General features: G+C 29.6%; 1 protein-coding gene across 7 annotated transcripts; it reads left to right on the forward strand.

Annotated features, from left to right (window-relative positions):
- Positions 1 to 258: 258 nt before the first annotated feature.
- LOC126836165 (protein dopey-1 homolog) lies at positions 259 to 25,178 on the forward strand. Of its 7 annotated transcripts, XR_007685293.1 has the most exons (26): positions 259 to 742; positions 5,106 to 5,196; positions 11,074 to 11,260; positions 11,392 to 11,557; positions 12,514 to 12,879; positions 12,953 to 13,094; positions 13,599 to 15,110; positions 15,170 to 15,290; positions 15,497 to 15,626; positions 16,372 to 18,588; positions 18,857 to 19,040; positions 19,120 to 19,250; positions 19,326 to 19,479; positions 19,545 to 19,670; positions 19,730 to 19,984; positions 20,048 to 20,171; positions 20,275 to 20,446; positions 20,533 to 20,744; positions 20,833 to 20,985; positions 21,131 to 21,326; positions 21,450 to 21,461; positions 21,790 to 21,957; positions 23,579 to 23,746; positions 23,815 to 23,920; positions 24,416 to 24,660; positions 24,835 to 25,178. XR_007685293.1 is itself a non-coding variant. In XM_050569332.1 (25 exons), the coding sequence occupies exons 1-25, from the start codon at positions 687 to 689 to the stop codon at positions 24,605 to 24,607; spliced, it is 7,341 nt and encodes a 2,446-aa protein (XP_050425289.1). In that variant the 5' UTR covers positions 259 to 686; the 3' UTR covers positions 24,608 to 24,818. The 7 variants fall into 7 exon arrangements, 6 of the variants coding, with proteins under 6 accessions (XP_050425289.1, XP_050425290.1, XP_050425294.1 ...); XM_050569332.1 differs by lacking the exon at positions 24,835 to 25,178 and having other exon boundaries at positions 24,416 to 24,818; XM_050569333.1 differs by lacking the exon at positions 24,835 to 25,178 and having other exon boundaries at positions 21,793 to 21,957; positions 24,416 to 24,818.
- Positions 25,179 to 25,215: the final 37 nt, after the last annotated feature.

The raw sequence follows: 25,215 nt of genomic DNA on the forward strand, positions 1-25,215 counted from the left end.
AATAACATAGTTACATTTATTGTTAAAAAGGGAGTAGCACTTGTTTTACAAATGGTAATGTTCACACAATAGTTTTAATAATACGAGAGGATGCGTAAAAGAAGAGATAAGTACAATTAACTATTATTCTTAATCGATTACTATAACTAGTTTCCGTGCTCATACACTTCGATATTTATTAAGTTGGTAGCACTGGGACTTTATCTTGTAGTCAACTTTCAGCTGATTTGTCATCAACTCGAGAATCACCACGAAAGAAGTTTACTAGTTATTCCTAATACACGGTACAGCAGTACTGACCAAGTGCAATAAGAAGGATTAAGTATTATCTTAAATTATTATATTTAAAAAAAAACATTCGTTTAAATTAATATTTGTTTGTTTATTTATTTTATTTTTATTTTATTGTTTCATTGTTGATTTTACTTTGTAACAGTTCGAAATTTACAGCAAAAGACTCTATGTTTTTTTTATTGATTACGTTTTTTTAAAATGATGGTGTGTTGTGCTTCTGTTAAACGTACCTATTGTAATTGTTGTTGATAATGTACATGAAAGACAGAAACAAAATAAGATACAATGTAATTCTATAATATCGTTTGAGCACTATTAAAATTATCGTATACACTGTAACGGTATTGTTCTATTGCAACCCTTGAACGGAATATTTATCACTGGTCTTCATCATGGGGACTATAGCCACCGAAGAGTTTGATCTCATGAAGGATTCAAAATATCGAATGTGAGTAAATTTATTGCATCGTACTATATAGCTATTCCGTAGACACAAATTGATGCCGTTAATATTACTCACTGTGTACAATCTTGAGTGCTTATTGTATGAGTCATTGTGTTCTTTTACATGTGAGTTTATGAACACTGAAGTTGTTATAAGTAGTGAGACTAATTATAACAATACCAATACATATATATTAAACCAACTTTGTGATGATGTATTTGTTATAACAAATGACTTTTGAAATAATAGGAATATCTATATCATATTCAAAATATGTTGGCTAATAAATATTAACAAAAAATGCTTGTGTATGAGTCATACTCAAAACACCTAATATTTGATTACTCAATATGATAAAGATTAATTAAATGATTTCAAACTTTAAGGTATCCACCCAGTACCAACTATATATTAACTTTGTAAAATCATAAATTTACATTGTTATGTTTAAATTTGTTTAACTTTGTAATAAAATTAACAAGTAATATTATTCATTTTTTTTAAAAAGTTTGTGCTAAAAATTACTTTATGTGATATTGTTTAAGCAAAAAACATCCATTGTTAACTACTATTGGCATTGAATGCTTCTTAAAACAAAAGACCATAATACAAATATATAATTACTATTTTGTTTTATATGATATTTATTTTTGTACTATACTCAGTGCTCGAATTATGAAAAAAAGTAGGTGAAGTTTTTACTAAAAAAAAAAGTGTACCTGACATTTATTTTACCCCTAAAAAAACCAACACTTATAAAAATTAGTAGGGTACACTACAATTTTTACAAAAAAATAATGTTCTCAGTCCCCCCTCGTTCAATTTTGTATATTTTAGAATATATTATAAAAAAACATAGGAAAAGTCTTATTTAACAGTTTTTACTTAATTTTTGATAATATCTAAAACTAAATTCTGTATTGCTTATGGTATATTATTTCTTAAAAAATTCATATATATATATTATAGTCCAAGACAAAAAATTGTTTATTGTTACCCCTAAATCGTTTTTATTTGTTGAAAAGAAGAAATGTTCCTATAGAACCATATTTTAACCATTTGATTAACATATAAAAAATGTATTTTTCATTAAAATTGATTTAATTTTAAAACTCAAAAGTATTTTTTTTTTAATTAAAAAAAAAAGATTCTTAAAGCTGACACTTTCACCTTCAAAATGATTTACTAATTATTTGATTTTGTTAATTTTTATTGATAGAAACAATGGTTTAAAGATTTTTTATAAATACATTTTTAGCAGCGTTTATTGTTGAACTGACTAATTTTAAGTCAGTTGTAACTAATAAAAAAAACAGAGAAAACAATTCAAAGGCTGGAATTTTAAACATTTCTTCTTTTCGACAAATAAAAATTATTCAGGGGTAGCAAAATATTATGTTTATAATATTTAGAATGATAAAACAATTTTGCATCTTGGTATGTAGCAGCTGCTATTTCTTAAGTATCAAGATGTTTTAGTTTGTTTATATGCTAAAATTTCAATAAATAAATAAAATAATAAATTATTAAATAAATAAATAGCTTGAAAAACATCTTAGATTTATGAATTTTGGAAGATGACATTTTAAAACGTCTGATTCCTAAATAAAATACACTATTTAATTAGAAATTTACTGATGTGTGGTTATTACAGTACCAAATGAAAAGGAAAAACATTGAATGTCCCGTATTATATTTTTTATAATTGTTGTTGTATCAGCTGGCGAATTTATAGCAGAATACTGTAATATTATCTTGATGATACTGTAACTATTTTTAAACTTAAAAAAATATAGGTGTATAAAATCTTATGTTTGTTTTACATTGACTTAAACAAAACACTCCTTATAGTCATTTTTATGATAAACATAAAAACATATTTCATTTAAAGGTCTATTTAGCGTGGCATCTGATCTTAAATACAATAAGTTTTACCTAATTAAATATTTTTTTGTAACAACCATATAATATTTGTTATTTTTATTTAAAAAAATATTTTAATTATCATTTAGATTTAGGATTTGTGAAAAGTAGTAAATAATATGTAGTAAGCACTTAATTTTTGGTACCTTAAAATCGACTGCCCCAATGAAAAGGGCCGTATCTCGTTTTTTGCAACTTTTCAGGATGAACCAAACAAACATTCAAATTAAAATTGTTACTGTGTTTTTAACATATCAGTTTGAAAACAGAATAAGAATTTAAATTTGAATGTTTGTTTGGTTCATCCTGAAAAGTTGCAAAAAATGAGATACGACCCTTTTCGTTGGGGCAGTCGAAATATTAATTTAAAAGCTTGATAACTAAATAGTATTAAGATTTATGTAATAAAGATGAGCTGAAACCTTATGCCACTAGCAAGAAAAGTTTGGTAGCTTTAGCCTAAGGTCCAACCATAAAAATAGCATACTTATAAAATATCGTCTCGAAATAGCGTTATAAGTAATCATTTAAACTTTTAGTAATTCTAACAGTGTGTCTTAAATAACGGAAATAAAACTTATATCCAGTGCTAGAACTATATGAGAACACAAAGGTTAAGTTCTTCTACTATCTTTGAAATTCACTGTTTTGAATCCCTCAAATAATTTTTCATAGGAATGTAAAAGCCAATAAAACTAATTCTGGAATGACGTAGCCATAATTATCAGAAATATAAACACAATGCACTGTCTAGAAACTAATTTATCAGGGGAATAATTGGCTAAGTGTGCTTGGCGCTCACTGTTGATAGTTTGATCAAGGGCGCTCTGTTTATTTGCTGGGAGAAAAGCTGTCTGGTAAAAAGAACTGCCATACCTCTCTCCGGCGATAGACAGATGACCGTCCAGGATAGTAAATCTATTAGAAAACCTTCCAAGGACCTAACCTATCCTAACCATCTTAGGCATGCTTAAGCTGTTTCCGATAAGCACAATTTACAGTGTTTAAAAATAAAACACCTTCTGTGCTCCGCACCAAAGCTAAAAATATGCGATAAAAGTTAATTGACTTGCTTAGCTAAATGTAAATTTAACAATAAATGGTACTCAGTTATAGACACTGTACAGCTGCCAGAAAACAGTTCGCCATAGTGGTCAGTGTATGCAGTTTTAGTAGGATTTAATATGCGTATTATAGGTATTTCTTATAAAAAGCGCTATAATTGAAAAACTAATGCTTTTTATCTATAATATTTGTACATCAGATGTACATACATCTTGATCAGTATAGAAAACTACACTATCAAATTTAAAAATGTAAATATTAAATTTTTCAATGTTTTCTTATGGAAATAATAACTTTTGCTTCTGTACACTATAGTGATTTGAGTCCAAGTTTGTATCTATAAGAAAACCTGGGCACCATTAACGAGGGTCTAGAAAACAAAATTCCCCAAAAGTCGTGTGTTATAATTGTATGTTTCAAACAAAAATTGTAAAATATTACTTGCGGTCCTCTACTTTGTTTTTTTTTTTTCAATTTGAATACTGATAATGTATAACTATTAGTTGAAAAAATAAGTGCAACCGGCTAAGGGGAAAAATAGTACTTCTCTCAAATATATATTTACTGTATAATACTTAACTCAATGGTAATAATATGTATAATTCTAATAATTAAATAAGCTCTATTACCTACATAATTTTGTATTTTTTTTATCATTATATTTTATGTTTGCTTTCATGATGAAGGTCTTTCAATATTAAAACTCAAGTGCAAATTCTCAAGTTGTCAGAATTCTTTCAATTTTTTTTTTTAACTATTATTCTACTACTTGAGTTATATAAATTGATTTTTCAATGATTTATATTTTTAACCAGTTTCTAAAATCGTAATTATAAGACTATTATAACATCAGCTTGTTTAATATACAACTCTGTTTTAACGTCATTTGTCAAAATATAATATTTAAATAAAGAAATCACAAAAAAATTATCCTATCTAAAGCATTTAAAATCCTAGATAATTATGTTGGATTAGCGCATACGAACGTTACGTTACTGATTAAAAGTTAGTAAGAAAAAAAAACAGTATTTGCTGTTATTTTATTTACATACTATTTTCAGTAGAATTCAAGTACACATAATTTTAATTCAAATCATTATTTTATGTTGCACATTACCATAATGAAGTTTTGATCTTTTCTATATTGTTTTTAATCAGAATTATTTACTATAAATTTCAAGGTTATATTAATAATTTTTCTAATTGCAGCAATTGTTTTTTAAATTGAAATTATTCATATTGACTTAGTACTAAGATACAATGTAGTATTACCATTATTATCCGATTATATTCATATGTTGAAACTTGATTTAAAAAAGTAGCTTTTTAAAAAGGTAGTTAAAAAAAATTTAGTACTTATGCATGTGTTTGTTTTTAGGTATGTAAATGCTGTTGATAAAGCACTGAAAAGTTTCGAGTATACGAGTGAATGGGCAGACTTAATATCAGCATTAGGGAAACTTAACAAGGTAAATATTATATTTATATAATGTTTTTAATACTGAAATATTGAATTTATACTATATTATTATTTTACGCATTAGTATGTGGTATGTAGTTATTCTTACCACGATTTTATACAATACTTCTTAATCATGAATATTAAACACTACAATAAAACAAATTAATTTTAAACAGGTATTCCAGAGTGGTGATAGTCTTAACATAGTAATTGATAGCATAAAAAAATCGAAAAATGTTGGTATCGTATTTTCTATTAGATAAAACCAAATTTTTTAATAATATCTGAAACAAGTTTTCCAGTGTCAAAGAAAATAACAGACTCTATTTTTACTCTGTTAAGACTTAAGATATCTGATTGTTGCAAATAAAATATTAAAAATGACGAAGCCACACGAAAAAAAGCTATCAAACGTACTAATAAGACAATATTAATTGATTTGATGGATATCAATGTTTATTGTAATAATGCGGTTAATATTTTATGTAAACTAAAGATGATTCTAAAATCCTAAATATCCATTTATGGTACAAAAGCGATTTTTATTTGGAAAAACAGAATATCATTTTTTGCATGACCCTAGTTCGCATGTTCTCGAATTCGCCTGTACACTTAAGGAATACCAGACGAATACTATATCGATCTACAATGTAAACGCAAGGCATTATAGTATAAATTGTCTGCTATTAAAGTGTTTAAATGATAGAAACAAAATGTAATTGGTTTGCTTCCAAACTATATTCAAAGCAAAACGTGTTGAACAAAAGAGAAAATAATTGTTTATAAATTCGTTTGTATAATTATTTACAATCATAGTACAAATATAATAGTTAATAGTAAGACGCAGAAAATATGACATGGACTATAAAGAGTATACAACATATTTTGCTCGTGGTTGGTGTTATTCATCTTGTTGACATTTCCGTAAACAATTATTTTTATACAACATTGCTATTACAAATTTTACACTCGTTAGGTATTAATAATGTTTCCATTTTCTCAAGGAAGAGTTTATTGATATAATATTTACAAATAACATAATTTAATAAAATAATTTGCACGTTCGTATAGCACAGATAGTTGATCTGATAGTTTACTATCTTATACTTCTGAAGTTATCACGTGAACTTATCGAATTCGGCCCATTGTTATTAGTTATAATTTATAAATATTTATTTTGAAAAAAAAATTATTTTATACGTATTATAAAAAAAAAAAAAAAGAGTCTGTTTTGGCTTAAAATTCGCCCCTTCCTCCCTCCTTCAATGGTGAGCTATAAAAACCATCGTTGGCTACTGACTTGTATAATTTATATGTTTTAACTTGAGTAACAATATAATTTATTAACTTTTTTCATATTTATACTCTGTACGTTTATGTTACATATTATTTAAGGATAAATGTTGTAAACGGTATAACAAATTTTTTTTATAGATATTTACAATAAGTCACTAAATATGTCACTAAATTCTTGCTTGAACATTGTAATGGCGATTGGCAAACAAGGAATTTTTTTTTGTTGTCCTTAAATCTGATCATAAGTGTTTTCAACAATAAAATATCGTAACAATAACTTTTAAAAGTGTGTCCTTGATTTATTTTGGGGGACGCTTTATCTGCTCTGATCGTCCGTAGGTTAGTATTGACATTTTGCTACCATTTGTTTACACAAAAGACTTGAAAATGTATTATTGACAACTTAACAATAGTTTTTATTATAATATGCTTATTTTTTTTATTCCGTTTAATATTAAAGTTAAAGCAGTTTATGTATTGAATCAATAAGTCCAATCGATTTGTGCGTTTAAATGTTCAACAAAATAACAAGAAAAAAGTACCGTTTTTCTTCTCCGTTTTATCCTTTACATGACGTATATATATTTAATGTAGGTGTGTGTGTGTGTACAAGTGTAATCTTGATTTCCTGTAAGTGGGTACTGTTTTCCGTAGAAAAAAATAAGATATTGGAACAAAAGTTCCCATATCAGTAATGACAGAGCTACAATGAGTTCATTTTCGTAGTATTTTACACGCAATATATTATGTCTCACATTTGGTCATGACTCATGACTAAACTTATAACTTAAAAATGTTTTTTTTTAAATATCTAATACGTTTTTTTTTTATTACATTTCACCAATAAAAATCATTTAACGTATTGTTTATTTTAAATAATTTTTGTGATATTTCAACTTGAATGCTTAAATGATAATTTTTTGTAGTGGATGCCTAAATGAATTGTTCAAATTCGAATCTAGTGATTAAAAAAAAAAAATTTTTTAAGTTTTTGCATTTTAGTTTTAATATTACTGTTTTAACAATTGTGCCGTAATTTAAAGTTGGTTTATTCTAGAATTTAATTTGGTAAAAATTATTAAGCTTGTACTAATCATTAATACGTTGTTGTTTTATATTTTGACGTTTACCTAGATATTTTGTCCCTTTCGGATTGAGTAGGCGCTTAATAGACGACATTTTATGTTATAGTTCTATAGTTTGGTATGTGCACTACATAGTGTGTTATTTTATTTTTTGTGTTTGTTTAGAGCTCCTATTTTATTAGGAACACATAATTTTTCAGTGCCTTTGCGGGGTCAATGTAATAGGAAATCGATTGGTAACCTATGGCTTTTTTTGTTTAGATACTAAAGGGCGTTATAATTTTTCACTAACGCCAATGCTTTCAAAGTACGTTCCTATCGGAAAGTGAAAACCATTCACCCTGCAAATAAATACGTTTTTTTGCATTACAAAAATATTTTATCAGAATTGCCATTCCGTGACCAGTATTATTTCGTTTTATGTACTTGTATGATAAGTTTTATATTTTGATATGTACGTTGACTTTTAAGTGCACGTGACGGCTCGGGAGTTTTTTAAATTTACTTATAGTACATTAAAGTAAATCACAAAAAAAAAGTGTACATAACATTCACCTTGTACCGATTCTTATTACAAGCCTTCACATCTAAAATGAAATTGAATATTATACTCCTTTGCCTCTGTCTCTCGCCACCCACAGATTTTTTTCGTCTTTTTTTTTCTTATCAAAAATAACCTTGGATATTATGATAAATTGTCCCGTATAATATATTATATCTTTCATACTATTATCGTACACACCATGGTAGCAACTAGCAACGTTCTGGGACGTCGTTTTCGCATATAATGTGTAATAACTAATACATGCTTGTAAACTGCATTAGTAATGTATTTAAAACAAACCTTTTCCCTAGTCAAGGTACCGCCCAGAGTTATCATATAGTCGACAATTTGGCAATTTATCAAATTACTTTCTCGAGCATTTTTTTATTCGACCTTTCATCGCTCGACTACCGACATAATTTTCACACTCGGATCTTGGGGATGCTATCTTTATTGTTTTATTATTAAATTTTTGAATTACGACCTTTTATTATTAGATGTCATTCAATATGTATACGAAAAGCCGTAAACAAATGTATACTTTATTAATAATAAAGTCATATTATGGCAGTTATTAAACTATCACTTGGAGAACATTTCAGGGTCGACCGGCCTGACCCCAAGTGTAGATATATAGTATATAATATTATAATAGTCACGCTATCGAAACCGTCATCGCACGAAGTGCTGTCGTTATCATTAATGTTATTATTTATTTATTGTGATTTGGGTAAAAATTGAATTGTATTCGAATTTACATTGTATACATTGGAATTATTCAAAAATAATAATTATTAAAAAAAAAAAAGCTCAACCCAGTTAAGTTTATTGTGGTATGCATACCGCTTTGCCCCCGTATATAAAGGGTAAATACCGACATTTTGCTGGGTGGTTCGGATTTGGGTTTTTTGCCAACTGCAAAACGTTTTCCAAGTAATTTAATGAAGTCGTCGACAAACTACCCAATTTGCGATGTCTACGTAATAATATACTACACATTTTTCATCCCTAAAAATTTTTTTTAAAAAATAGTATACATATATTAGTAGTTTATACGAGTTAGATGTTATATTTTATATCTAACAATTTAATGTTTGTTATTAAAATTAAAATTTTTTTGGCTACATTTATTTTAATAAAGTTAAATATTTTTGACAGAAAATATTTGGTAGAGCGTTCATAATTTTTTAAAAATTGGCGCGTGTATTAACAACTTGCTAAATGGCAAAATTAAGGTCCTCGCTGCCAAAAAAAATTCTACCGGGCTACTCGATTTTGATGGGATATTTTTAGAAATAAAATTTGGAGCCACGCCTAACTCGAAATCAATATTGTTTTAAAAGTGAATGATTGGCGTTTCTTCGATGATGTTACACATTGTTTTATATTAATAATAATAAAATATAATATATTACGTAGTCGCTATTATATTATTACTTTTTTCATTTTTTAAAGACAATATTACCTATATGATATGACAAATACCTACTGTACTGTTTAATATTCTTATATTATGTTATAATAATGTTACAATACTGTTTCATCGCGTTGAGTTTAGATTTTAGTATTCAATACCATTATATATTTTATTTTTGTAGGGTTTTGACTTAAATCTATAATATTTTTTTTTTTCAATTTCAACTTAAAATACCATTTTTATATCCGATTTTATTAAAAAATATCTTTATTGACATTTTATTAGTTTTGATTTGTATTATCATTATAACTTTATTAAGTATTAAGCTTTTGACGTCATTGTATTTCAACCGGGAATTTGAATAAATTTAGGACTTGGGTATTAATTAGGAATTCTAGAAATGTATTATGACTAGAAAATGTTCTATAAAATATTTCCCAGGGAGTACAGAGATGGTTTAGTGACAAAATAATACATCTGAAAATTAGGAGGTCGTTAATTACATTTGTCGATATCTTCTAAGCCTACAATTAAACACACTTATTATGCTCGTATTGAATGGTATTTTGAACATAAGTATGTGTTCTAGTTTATTTCCCATATTTTTAAAACATAGTAATTATTGAATATTGGAATCGAGGAGGTTTTTATTTTCAACACAATGATTCATTATCTATTTCGTATGTTAAAATAATTGACCCAAATAGGTTATAATTTGGGACTGTTATTGTATGTGTAATCTTGTTTTTTTTTAATTAGGTACATTATTCTCTTTATATATTTTATTTTATTTTGTATATAATTTTTATTTTTGTGTGTGCACAGTTTCGGTTTGGATTTCCAAAACATTTGTTGGAGTTACGTTATCAGGTTACTTTCTTGATTTTTAAAAAATCAAGTTTAGCTATTTTTCTTTCCACTTGCAGATCTCCGACACCGATGAACGGATTTTGTTGTTTAGGGTCATATTAGAATCCTTAGCATGTAGAAGTACAGTGAAGAGTTTACTAACTTTAGTTCATTCACTACAGAGTTTTTAAGTTGTATATCATGAATAAATAAATAAAAAGTTGAAACATACTTATAAATATATTTTTAATTAAATTTATTAATTATCCAAAAATGAAATATCTAGAAAGTCTACATGCGGATCCCGATTTCGCAAGCGATATAATTATATCTAGTTTTTTGGGGTATAGTTTTCATTTGAAATATCGTTTTTAAACTATTTAATATTTAGTTTCGTAAAAAAATATTTATTTAATTTTATTTCAACAGTTTAAATAAAGGTTCTTAAAGCAATATTTTTAGTCGTTTTTAACATTTTTATTTTTTTTTTTAGTGTATTTTTTAAAGATTTTTAGGTCGTCAAGTTCGGGCCCTACTTATTATTAATGTAATTGTGTTTTCTTGGCAATATGGTCGTTGCTAGCGGCAATTTTGTTTTCTCTCGAAATGTCACTGACGATGCAATTCAATATAAAACTGCCCGCAAATGTCAATGTATAATCGTAACGACGTTTTATTTTTTTGTATTTATAGGTACTCCTAAGTTACACCAGATACCCAGTGGTCCCGAGAGGCATAAAGATCAGCAAACGTTTAGCACAATGCATGCATCACGCTCTGCCGTCCGGGGTTCACTTGAAGGCTCTAGAAACATATGACATCATATTCAAGTGTATGGGCACCAACCGACTGAGCCAAGACCTCTTTATTTATAGTGCAGGTTTGTCTCTCGAACATATTATTATTATTATTATTAGCACGTAATATCGCATAAACGATACAACGACTCAATTATAGTAATTACATTGACAACAATTGTCATTATTAACTAACGTAACGTGTTTGTTATAGGACTATTTCCAGTCATGGGTTACGCGGCCATGAACGTCAGGCCAGATCTTTTGAACATCTACGAAAATCATTTTGTACCGTTGGGCGAAAGATTAATACCCGGGTTGAACGGTTTTCTCAGTGGAGTTTTACTTGGCCTTGAGGAAGGCTCTGATTTTTTTGATAGGTTAGCGTTAAAAACGATTAATGATAACATTTTATAATAGCTTCGATGCGAAATTGAAAAGGTATCGGTTTTAAAACTATGTACATTGATATTTTTTAAATGTATTCTAAAATTTGCGTGTCTAGGCCAGCGATATCTTTTAAACCGCAGGAACGATTTCTTGATGTATCTATAGATCAGATCAGGTCCTCCAAGGGTAGGTACTTCATAAGGTCACGAATGAAAAGAGTTCCCTCTTTCCCTTTAAAATCTATGTACGCTTTTATAACTTAAATTCGGTATGCTTTTTGAAAAATGGTCGAATATTGTAACTGTACTACCAATGTACAATTAAAACCAAGAAAACAACTTTGAGATTTGAAAATTTGATTGAAGGTAGATCTAGTATGGCTCTACAAAATATTTTGTTTTTTTTTTTTCAAAAGTTTGTATCGACTCAATTTTTTTAATAAGCATAAGCCAAATCAATGTACAAACACAATAATTTCTATACAATTTAATATAGTTATTAGTTTATATTAATTAACATTATGATTTTCATAACAATAATTATTGTCTATACAATGGTTTATACATAGACAAAATTGAGTCACTATTGCAGAAATTTTATTTATAAGGAGGAATAAATTTAAACATTTAAATTTATCTTATTTTTTCCCCCAATAGGAAACTTTATTCATATTATTTAAATTCAATGTTACAGATAAACAAAAACAAAATTGAGAGAGTGCAGCAATATTTGGGTGGTTAGGCCCCTCTCCTCCCATTTCCACCTAAGACGTAATATTTATTTATTTCTGTTTTTGCCATCTATACTTTCGCATTGAAGCTGTTGTTTGAAAGTGATTTTAACACTTACAGTTGTTATGATAATTTCTGAGAAATTCTTCAGCACCAACATATGCACCGTTCCCACATTTATTATAATACACATTTTGTTATCATTCAATTTGCAGGACGAATCGTCTTTTGGACAACGTATGTGCCGGTGTCGGTGCTCGGATATTTTTTAGTCACCTTTGGGAATGTTTGGCTAACAATCTGGCCGTCCGACTCCCAGCAATATTATATGTATTATCTCGATTTGACCGAAAGTTACTAATAGAAAACCAAAGTCACATCATGGGCACTAACGTTGACACGATGGTGACAGCCATATGTGCTTGTGTACAAGATTCCATGGTTCTAGTACAAAGAAGTGGATTAGATTTGTTGTTAGTTGGGTTTCCAATGCATAATACACAATTGTCTAGAAGCGATATGATTCGTCTTGTCACAGCATCTTTAGTAACTATACTTCGTAGAGATATGTCCTTAAATAGGTACGTTTGTTGATTATTATACATTTTGATTTATGTCGAAAATGTGATTTATCTAATTGTTGTTTCTTGTTAGGCGGTTGTATGCGTGGCTTCTTGGAAACGAAGTTAATTTAACTCTATTGAGTCCAGAGCATCCATTGGTAGTATTAAGAAAAGCACGACAGTTCACTACTATAAAATATTTTGAAATGTATTCCAGAGACTTACTTGTACAGGTTTGTTACTATATATTACAATTACCTACTATAAATTGTTTATTGTAGACAGTGTTTTAATAATTATACTTGTGTCCTTATATTATTTTTATGGCCGTACAAGGCAATTACTATTTCTAATTATAAAAAATTGTCTATAATATTATTTTTAGGTGTTTTTTAATAAAAATACTTAACAAGTATTAATGCTATAATGTAAATGTTCAAAATCCAAAGTTTTTTTTTAATACTTAAGCATATTGTTTGCTGGGTTAATATTTCATAAATGTCGTTAAAATATAATTAAAACATTTATTCATTCTGCAAATAATTATTTTTTTAAATATTAAAAAAAAATATTTTAATAACATTTTTATTTTTATTTCTGTATGAGAAAAAATAAGGCGTGTTACGTTAATAAGTGTTACGTTTGGTTAAAATCTTAACACTTCAAGAGATCTTGCTTATTGAAAAATAACGTGTTTCACTGGTTTTAGGTAAACTTATACCATGTTTTTTTTTCAGGCTATTAAAATCAAACTTCATGAAGCTACGGGCAATCAACCTCACGATCTACGTCCATACAGACTACTGATATCCTTGTTAGATAAAACTGAAATTGGTCCTGTAATTCTAGACGATATATTATACGAGGTGTTTAGACTTCTATATTTATGTTGTCAAAAAGATACTAAAATTGACAAATCGTCAGAGCTAATCAAATCAGCAAATTTATTATTTAGCTCTTTAGAACCGAAATATTTATGGGAATATACGGGAAATATGTTTTCTAATGCGTGTCAGTCGCTGACTAAAGACGAGGAATGTGAAGGCTCGTTGGGTACCGTCAAACCAGTCGGTAGCGGTGACTTAACCCTGATTGAAATTTGTTCGTTAACAGATTTCTTACTAGATGCTATCTCGTTTGAAACGTTTACCGAAACTCCTAGTGAACACTTGCTCGAACTATTCATCCATATAGCGAGTACGTTGACGGACCATTGTGATATGTTGACTGCGGATCAGGCTAGCACATCGTTAATGCTGTTCTTGAAAATACTCTCTAAAGTCCAACCGACTTTGTTACCTCAGACAGACTTAGGGTACAGTTCAATGGATCAAACTATTGAACCACCAAAGAAAGCCACTGAGCCCGGGAAAATTGTTCAGTTAAACGTGGAAGTGCCAAAAATAAGTGGAGTCAAACGAGCGCCATCTCCAAAATCTAGGACTGCGTCAGACACTTCAAGTCTCCAATCGGAATCAACAATCGTAGCAGACACCCCTTCTTTAGATTTGCATTCAGACACCACTAGTGGAGTATTTGATGGTGATTCGATTAATTCTGCTATGATGGTACAACATTTTAATCATAAGGAACAACAAAGTATTTACAAATCATGCGTCAAACAATATGAGAAATTTTTCGTCACATTCGTCTATGGTGTACGAGCAAACATTGGTGAAACTAAAGGTTTATCAGTATTAATGGATGCATTAAAAGTGAAGTCCCCCCAAGCAACCGCCGAAGATAGAGCAAGGCAATTAGAAGAACTTTTAAAAACTGTACTTAACACCCAAAAACAATCAGTTGACGAAAACTATGAATACGAAGGTGCCGATGAACTATCACCTTTAACTATTTTAAATAATAAGCGCAGTGCTGGCCTTGAATGGACGAAACCTGTAATGTTGGCTTGTCGGGTGCTTGTTGATATATCAACGTTTCAAGCAATTCCTCTTTCCGACTCCACTCCGTCACTAATCAGTAACATTGATATGAAAGATTTGGACAACAATGTACTTCCTGAATGGTTAAAATTAATCATTGTGTGTTGCTGTTGGTTGGGAAATACAGCTCCTTCTCTACAATTAGTTACTATTGGCACTCTAGTGGATATAGTGGCTCTTTGTCGTAGTTCGCAACTGCGTTCTACATCAAACGAATCGAGAAACGGCGTAGTTTCATTAGTTCTATTGCCATTGTTGAAACCTGTACAACTGTATTACATTGAAAATCACACAAATGTTTTTCACGTGAGTAACTTGTTTGAAATAATTTTTTCAATTCAATTAAAATATTTAATGATTTTTAGGTTATTGCCCATTGGCTTTGGTTTCATTTAGCAAATCCACTGTATCAAGTCCGTTGCGTTGAATTGCTTTACCTATTACAGAGCTCTTTACATTCTAGTGATATTGTTGAAAACTGTATAGGTAAGCAGAGATGAGCATTATTCAATAAATTTTAAGTCAAATAACATCATTCAGATGTACAATTATGCATTTTATTCATGAATAACTTTATTAAATTTACAGTAAATTAATATATTTGTGACACATTTTTGCATTGTTAAAATCAATCAGTTGTATATAAAAAAAAATAACATTCTAAAAGTATACACATTCTTTTTTTTAAATAGGTGAAGAGTTAACATCCAGAAAGGCTTCGGATTTTCATAAATTGAATTCGTTTAGGAAGTTTTCTCTTTTGTGGCATGTTGGTCGAGAATTGGCAGCAAATTCTCAAAATGTTAGCGATATGTTTTATAAGTAAGTTAATTAAGTATTTAATAAAGAAATACGGAACAAATGCAGTTAAACACCCAAGATATTTTATTTTCATTTATCTACATGTTTTTCAAAATTACTTTTGTCAAATTTTAAAAATGTTTTTTTTAATATATCTTATTTTGTATAAAGAACTTAAAAAAATACAATATGAGAAGAAATTGAAAATCATACTTTTAAGTAATAAGCAAGACATTAAAAAAAAAATACAATATTAATTATAATTTGATTAACTTTTGTTTAAGTAAAAATGCTGGCTTTTTCTTAAAAATTTAATAACTGTCATAATTTAACATTATGAAAAATTTATTTTCAATCTACTTGTTTTTTTATTTTAATGTTTTTGGTTGAGGCAAAAGTTATCTATTATTTGTTTGTTTTCTCAAAATAGTTTTTTTTTGCATTATATCAAGAATTTAGAAACATTTATTTATTGATATTATGCAAGGAACAAAAATTCAAAAATATTTTAATTTTGATACTTTTTAACTTAAATGTTTTTTTTGGAAAATTAAGTTTTTTAAGTTATTGGTTCATAACTTAAGTTAACCACAACCAAGCAAAGTAATCAAGCTAGTTACAAGCAACCAAAATATTGTATTTTTCATGTACAAAATATTTGTCATAAATAGAAAAAAATTGCTTGGGAGTGGAAGCTAAATTGCATTTATGCCAAAAATAAACTTATGTCCCAAGTATTTATATGATGTTATCTATATGATTTTAGGTCAATGTTAAAAATGTTAGATAACTTGGAATTGGGTGAAAGAAATGCAATAAAAGTAGAAGCAGAAAGCTGGCTTTTACATTCGCTTTACAGAGGCGACATTGGCCGTCTGGTAGACCCTCTTATATTATTACTACTCGACCCCTGTACAGCAAGATTAAGTGTTCTTCATGCTAAAGTTACTCCAACACAATGTAACGAAGCACAGGATCATTCCGATACCAATTCCACCGACCCATCCGCCAAAATATATGCCATTAGTTCAGTTGATGGAAACACTATGTATCATGTTGCTGATAAATGCAAACAAGCAACAACTGTGGCTCCTAATCGAAGTAAACGTGTTTTCGCTATAACAACTTTAGCTGATCAAGATTCATCTAATCTCTTCAATCGTTATGTAACTGTCAAAAAATGTCAAATGATGACACGGTACGAACCATCAGTAGCAGAAATGTCAGAGTCTCATCATAAAAACATGTCTCTACTTCAAAATATTTCTGTTTTTGTCAATCCATTTTCTGTGGATCCTAATGTAACCAATAGCAATGAGTTTGATGAAGATTTTTCCGAAGAAAAAAAAGAGAGTACCCAGTACACATTAGAAATGTTGAATAAAATAAAACGATTTAAATCAAACGTTCAAAACACTGTACGTCGCTCGCCTAAGAGAAAACCTGAAAGTAAAAATGTTCAAAAATCAGTACAACGAACAGGATCATATTCATCACTTGATTCGATAAAAACTAACCCAGTCATGAACTCAACAACAATGATGTCATCTATTGATCTATTACATCTGTCGTCAATATCCGACACAATATTTGCCCGAGTAACTGATGGCGAAACTTATCGTAACAATATTCGAACATCAGCCTCGGCGACCGATATGAATGGTCATTACAATTTAGAGAATGAAAGCGATTTAGTTAGAAGTTATTCGTTTTGCGGAAATGAACAAATTAAAATAGACACAGACGAATCAACACCAGCCGATGAATATTTTGACCCTTCTAAATCTGACGAAATGTCTGTTATACGGGACGTACTTAATAGTGTTTTAGACGCAGTGGTCGATGAAACCATTGTTCCTTTGAATGACGAAGAAGAAGATGATTTGACTGAAGTCTCGGAATCAATCAAGGAAGATATTTCTATAGCGCCCCCAGAGTATAATATCGATGGAAATGTAAGAAATATACATTCTCATTTGTTGTTATATTGTGGAGTGTACGACGTCCAAAGGACATTGTACGCTTTTTGTACATTGACAAATATGTTGAAAACAAACGCTCGTGCACTTTTGTGTGCAGCCGCTACAACTTCTGTTCCAGTGAAATCTCAAATACTGAACCTTCTTTCTAGACACAGAAAGTCAATGTTTGGCAGAGGTTTTCACGGAGAAATCGATATGACTGGAATACCCTATAATCGAGGAAACAGCATGTACCTAGAGTTGCTTATATCAATGTGCCTTTATTACATAAGAAGTTACTATCCTAATTTGGGTCAGTCGAAAATTACGCAAGAAGACATTGCCGGCAATCGTCAAGTTCAAATGTCCAGTGTAGAACTATTAAGTCTGATATGTTTGGAATTAAGTGGCATCGTAAGGGACAGCGGCCGCGGCCTGGCTTGTTATTTGGCGGAATTGCTCGCTCGATGTAAGGCCCAAAAAGTGGCTTTGCACTGTTTGCTGAGTAGTGTACTAGAAAATTCAGGTCCGGAAATCAAAGCAACCAGCTTTACAGCTGAAATATTATCATTCAATAATCACGATCCTACTGACCAAGGAGCTATTGAGGGTAGGATGAACCGTGAATCCGAAGCGTTCCAAGCTTTGTTACTGCAACTTTTGCTATCGTTAATAATATTAGAGCACGAAGTAGACAACAGCCGGCATCGAGGTAACAATGTGTTGTCCGATACTCACACAGATATATCTGCTGATAATGTCGAAGGAACCGACGTACGATACTTATCTGGTAGACCGATTCCTATGCAACCCATGTTTGTAACCGCACTAGTTGCTGCTTTACACCCATCTGCTCGTATGAGACATTCCCACATCAACTGGACAACACTTGTGACGTCTGCATTACCATATCTGGGGCCAGCTTTAGTTAATGTCGTTACTGTTACTGTACGTCAATTGTGCGCAAATATTGAAACTCTAGCTGACGTCTACGCTGACAGTAGCAAAAATGTTAATTTGAGGTAACTATTAGTTATTGTAGTGTAGTCGTAAGGGTATACGGTTTGTGTACTCACCTTGCCACGTTTCTAAATGAAACAACAATATGACATATACATATATCATACAGTATACATGTGTATACTGTGTGTAGGAAAATCATGTACTCGATGAAATTCAGGGGGAAACAATATTCATTATGTGTACACCCTTATGACTACGCCACTAAATTTATAAAGTCTGGATACAAAATAATGATAAGGTTTAATAATTTTATCATTTTTTTTGTAGATTACCAGCAGATTATGCGATAACACAACTAGAAGCACTTACTATTCTATGTCATTTTTGTCTACTTGATACCGGACAACCGTTTAATAATCCATTAGATCAAAACTCTGGTGCAAATTCAAATACCCCAGCTCAACTTTTCAACAATCTCGTTCATGTATTTATACCCTCTCCTCTTTTAACCGTAATTATTACATTTTTTTTTTTTTTTTGTTACTAGTAATTTCTTTAGCCAGTTTAACGTTTTCCTCCTTACTTTTTAGCTACAAGATCAATCGTTAAATGACGAAAGTGAACCACAATTGGGAGTCAGGCGATCTCTGTTGGCCAGCTTACCGAGAATAGTAGCAAGTGTCTCATTATTGTGGAGAGCTTTGTGTACCGGTAAACAGAGGTACGTATTATGATTAAATTTCATTCTTGTTTTAATTTTATTTTTCTAAAATGTATTAATATTTTATTCTTAAAGTGAAAACAATGTAGCCGGATGTCCTAGGTTAGTAAAAGGTCAGCTATTAGAATTATTAAGCCCAATAGCGGAACACCACGGAAACAGCTTTTTGACTGCATTCTCAATTGTGTGGAAAGAAAGACGATCACGTTCATCCGTTATGTCTCCATCGGTAAGAATAAAATATTTTTTTAATTCAATAAATACATTGAATTTCATTTAATTGTGTTAATGCAGATTATTCCCGAAGCAACTGAAATGCAGTTAATACTAGTTCAGTTGTTAAGCTCTATAAAATCTATGCCGCTAGATTCTCTCATACAAACTATTCATCAAGTTGTTAAACAACCGTCTCTCAGTCAAGTGAGAATAATTATTCTTTTTATTTATTAATAGGGTATTAATTATTTTCTTTTTGTCAGGCGGGTCAGCAAGATACTCAGATTAGTATTGAAGTCAGTGTATTAGAACTATTTATTCATTACGTACAACTTGCTCCCTGTCACTATTTGGCTGAAACGTGGCCTTCACTTCTTGGACTACTGAAAGAAGGGTTAACACTGTCGCCACCTTCTCAGTTTATGTTGTTGTCCGTATTAAGTCAATTTGTACACAGAGCTCCTGCTCCGTTGGTCGAACGTAAAGATCAAAAAGAACTCCAAGATATCACGGCAAAGGTATATTGAAAACAATTTATAATTATTTATATAGTTTAATAAGATAAATTTTGTATTTTTTAGATGGTCGAAAGTTGTTCACAAATAGCAGGTGCTTGTTTGGAACAAAGTTCGTGGTTACGAAGAAATGTGTCTGTGAGGGAAGACGAATTATCTACGGCTATAACTGAAAAAGATATAGACAAAGGTAATTACTAATAATCAGTTTGGTATTACTTGATAATATTGAATTGCTTAAATCATTGTTTGTTTCTTTTCTAATTTTTTTATTATACTATACAAACTTTTAGTTGGAAGTGGTAGTGGAACTAACGCCCAGTATAGTATACCAGCCCAAAATGTTCTCGCACAACTCCTCGCCCCTCTTTTAGATATAACATTTGGTAATCAAGAAAAAGAGAGAGTGTGTACTATACTTACAATGGTAATGTACAATGTAACGCCTTACTTAAGGAACCATACGTAAGTTAACTTTAATGTTTTTAATTTAAATAATTAAATATTATTATAAACCATCAATTTTTTTATTTTTGTCTTGTATAATTTAGAAATAAAAATATGCCAAGTTTCTTTGCTTGTTCTCAAATTTTGGCCAGTATAAGTACCTATCAGTATACACGTAAAGCTTGGAAAAAAGACGCAATGGAGTTACTTCTTGATTCTACATTGTTCCAAATGGAAGACCGCAGCTTACAGTATTGGAAAGTTATTATTGATAATTTAATGTCGCAAGATACAACGACGTTCAGAGATTTTATGGGTATGTTTATAATTTTTTTTAATATCAATTTTCATACATACTTATATTAAATTGATTTTTGTATGTAATTTGTCTCTGATTGTTGAAGGTCGAGTGAATATGAGTCAAGCAAACTCGTTGAATTTGTTTTCCAATAGAGAACAAGAATACGAACAGCGAGCCCAATTATTAAAGCGGTTAGCGTTTGTTTTACTGTGTAGTGAAAAAGATCAATTCCATAAACATGTTCCTGAAATACAAGGTATATACATTGGTGTAGTTGTGTACACTAGCCACGGTACACGTGTACCTCGAGGCAGATGCACACTGCGTTTACTCTAGGGACAACACTACTGAACAAAACTAGAACATTATTATTTAACTTGAATATTCTTTATTACCTGTAGAAAGACTCGTTGACACGCTTCGAATGCCGAATTCGGGCCCGGGTATCCACGCTCAAGTGTTCCTATGCTTCAGGGTTTTATTGTTACGGATGTCCGGCCATCACATAACTTCCATGTGGCCAATTATTGTTAGTGAAATGGTTCAAGTCATGATTCACATTGAGCACAACTTGAGTACGGACACAGAAGAGTTCAGGTATTTAAAGACTATCAAATTCTTTTCAAAAAGAAAATAATTCTAATTTTCATTTTCAAAAAATAACATTTGTACTATTTTTTGGGGCATTTGGCTGTTCTTCCATTTTTTGGCTTATTGCAGGAGAAATACCAGGTATGTTTTAAGTACGCTTGTTGCTGGTTTGTCATGATGCTTTTATGTTGAGTGTCCTAATGTAGTTTCATTCATTATAATGTCGTAACATCTTATTATACCAAGGTTAAGTCAATGTCGCTGCTTTTTAATGTGTTTTTGGTGTCTTTAACTGATATTCTTCTATTTACCTACCTAATTTTTTTTTTACAAAAAAAAAACATAATTTAACTTAATTAAAACTAATAAGGCTAATGGTTTGGAAAAACCAGTAAAAATTAATCAGTGTTTCTTTTTTTCCAATAACCCACAATGTATCCATTCCTTGATTTCCCATTAATTATTATAGCAGTGAAGAATTGAATATGGCCGAGACTTCTCCTAAAGTGATTACATCATCAAGGAGGCGGAAAAAATGGAATCAACGAAACAAATATAATTTACAAGCTGCGGAAAATAAACAGAGTTCAGCAAATTCTAGAAAATCTACTGTCATTGCCAACCATTCGATAGAAAAGTAAGTTCTAATAATGATGAACAAAAAAAAAACACCGAATGAGGAAAAAAAAGAACACTTTTTAGTTTTTATAAAAGCATACTCAAAATAATATTCACTTGTTATTGTTGAAATGAGAATATCACTTAATCGATTGTATGTTGTTAAATTGTATTTATTAATTAATTGCATTCTAACTAAAAAAATAAATTAAAAAAATATTGACTTGACCTTGATCAATAACTTTAATTTTGGTGTGTGGAAAATATATACAATGTCAGTAGTCATTACATATTAGTTTAATTAGCTACCGGTATTTTTACATTTTTTTTTTGTAAATGAGTAATAATTTTAGTAGCCTCATCCAAAGAGTTCTAATATCTAATTGAATAAACTTATTTACAGATATAGTATCATAGAATTTACTATTCGAAACTTAATTGAAATCGCAAACAAACACTTACATAACAACTAAATTGTTTATTCTGGTATAAGAACATCTCTAAATGTAACCTAACCAACCACTTTTCTATGTATGAGTGTACACAATTTTGAGGTACTCATTTTGAATACACGAGTACATTGAAATGTGGGATGTGAATACTCACTACATATACCCTACAACTATGCCACTGCCTAAAATGTAAAGTTAATTTCAAAATAATTTTTTTTTTTAATTGTTTATGTTTAAAAGTTATAACAGCAATTCATAATTAATGTGAAAGAGAAAGTAAACTAATGAGTTAACCCTTAAAATGTAGACACCTTAGAATTCATTGAAAAACAAACATGTTTTTATTGACGTACTACTTATTTACATAATACTTTTTCAGTTATATATTACTAAAATAAAATTATTTGAAGAATTTGTTTGCACTATATTAAAGTATTAAGGTAATATGTAAACTAATATTACTAATGAGTACATTGTTACAATAAATTATTGCCACTAATTATTAAACCCGCTCATATATACATATTAATTTCGTACTATAAACGTTTGACTTGACATTTTGTTAAGTTAGATACTATTTTATCTACATTATTACTTTATCGCAGATCTACCATTTACGCTTATGGTTGCAGCAAATAGCATAGTGCATGATTTTTTTTTTATGATTATTTGTTTGTGATTTGATTAAAAGCATGAAGTTCAATTTATTATTTGTTTGTTAAAAAAAAAATGTCACAGTTATAATAACAATGAGTGCAAAATGTTTTACTTTAACATAATAAATTATATACTGACAAACATAGTCAATTGTAATTTGCATAAGTTTGTAGTAAAATCGATTAACTTGTTTTATCAATACGGTATATACAGTATAAATAGCCGGTAGTCTATTATTGTATAAAACAAGTTTTATAGAACATTAATGAACTTGAAAGACTGTCAAAAACCTTTTGTGTACTCTCATATTTTCATTTCAAAACCTATTTGTATGTTTTTTATTTATAGTTGTTAAAAATAAGATTTTTTTGTTAGAAATCATTAAAAGTTTTTGAATTAGTTTTAATTAGACTATAGTGTTTGATTATAAAAAAAAAAAAATACATAAAAAGTTATTATGTAATAAAAAGTCTTTTCGTTTAGTTACTATTTTATGTAGATGTATGTATTACATGGTTTTTTGAATTTCAGTTCTCATATACGGCTATTGTCGGGTCTCGATTGGACATGGGTTGTGAATAGTAACAACGGCCTTCATGCTACCGGTAATCCTCAATGGTTACAGCTACAGTTGGCTGCAGTAAAGCTCCTTAGCGTCGCCATTCAACTTCCCGCCGATATTCTACCTCAATTTCAAATGTAAGTCGATTTGTCTAATTTTTCATAAAAAAATATACAGTGGTGTCACTTATGAATTATGTGCTTAGGTACAAATGGGCTTTTGTCGGGCGACCGGAATTCACACCAAACGAGCAAAATTCAGTAGAATTTGTTCCCCACGTAATGAGGATAGCCAGGATAATGGATTCGAAGGTAAAATTTAGTAAATAGCAGACAACAATCTTAATCAAAATTTGATTTTAAGTGCTTGGTTAGAGGTATGTACTTTAACATATTAAAAGTCCCCATAGATTAGTCTAGTGCTAATCTATCTCAGTTTTTTTATAGCCTATACAAGTTCAACTTTTTAAAAAAATTTCCAATATTTTAAATAATCGATACAAATGTTGGAACAAAGTTATTCAAATTTTAATTTCCTAAAAATAATGTGTTTTTCATTTTTTTAATTAACCCAATCTATTTATTACAAGAGCTTAAAAAAACAAAATCGCGCCAGACTATTCTACGGAGACATTTATTAGGTTGATGTGCATTCTCCACCATAGCATTAAAAAAAAAATTATTTTTAGATGGGAATAATGTAATGGCCTGTTATGTATTTTTTAGCAAAAATTGATTGTGACTTCGTTGATACAGTCAACTTTTTATTGAATATTTTTAATGTATTATTTTTTTAATCAATTATAGTACGGAAGTCCAATAGAAGCATATCCTGATACATTATTGCCGACCGGTTCGTCAGCACGTTCGCTGCAAGACCTGCATCCGTTCTTTTCAGCCTTGAGCACCGGTGAACCCCACCCGTCCTTAAACAGTACCATTAGTCAACTAGAGCACGAGCTAGAGTTGGATTTCCTAGAGCCAATACCGTCCAGATAGGCAAATGTAAAAGACAGCCTGTACCTACGACAAACTGTGATGATGTTGTACATGTAAATAGAAAACTTAAGTTATTTTAAAACGTAAAATATATATATTAAAAAAAAAAAATTAATAATTTTAAATATTGTTATTTTTGCAATGATTGTTTAAATGTCATGAAATATTATTATTATTATTATTATGGTTTTTCTGATTGTTGAAGTTTTGTTTCTTTTTTATTTAAGAGTTGGTGATACGATCATTCCGTTTTAATTAGTGAAATGAATACGCATTAAAAATGCCTACTGCAATCCATAACATTATAATATATATATATATATATTTTTTTTTTTAACACTACTTAGTAAATTATTGTTGAAAAATACACTTGCTTCGAGCACATGAAACATTAACTTATTAAATTCTATGTTACCTGTTAATGTTGTTAAGTTTATCATGTTTAGGACCTCGATTAGTTTGTATGTATTGTCAATTGTCATTTATAATCGTTTAAACTGATAATATATCAATATATGTTAAAAAGTTCTAAATGGTTATATTTATAAATAATAATATGGCTTTCTATCAATTGGTTTTATTATTATTTTTTTTTTTTTTATAAATGT

This window comes from Adelges cooleyi, unplaced genomic scaffold, assembly GCF_023614345.1.
Source record: "Adelges cooleyi isolate 19-005CV unplaced genomic scaffold, UGA_ACOO_1.1 ACOO_flye_CR_arks_rails_tigmint_CR_PRNA_23, whole genome shotgun sequence".
NCBI classification, from domain to species: Eukaryota; Metazoa; Arthropoda; class Insecta; order Hemiptera; family Adelgidae; genus Adelges; species Adelges cooleyi.

What these genes read in the sequence shown, in the direction of transcription:
- LOC126836165 (XM_050569332.1), top strand. Translation starts at nt 687, where the DNA reads ATGGGGACTATAGCCACCGAAGAGTTTGATCTCATGAAGGATTCAAAA. An exon ending in TATTGTTGAAAACTGTATAG is followed by an intron (nt 15,291 to 15,496) that starts GTAAGCAGAGAT and finishes TTTTTTAAATAG; the next exon opens with GTGAAGAGTTAACATCCAGA. An exon ending in GCCAACCATTCGATAGAAAA is followed by an intron (nt 21,958 to 23,578) that starts GTAAGTTCTAAT and finishes TTTGAATTTCAG; the next exon opens with TTCTCATATACGGCTATTGT.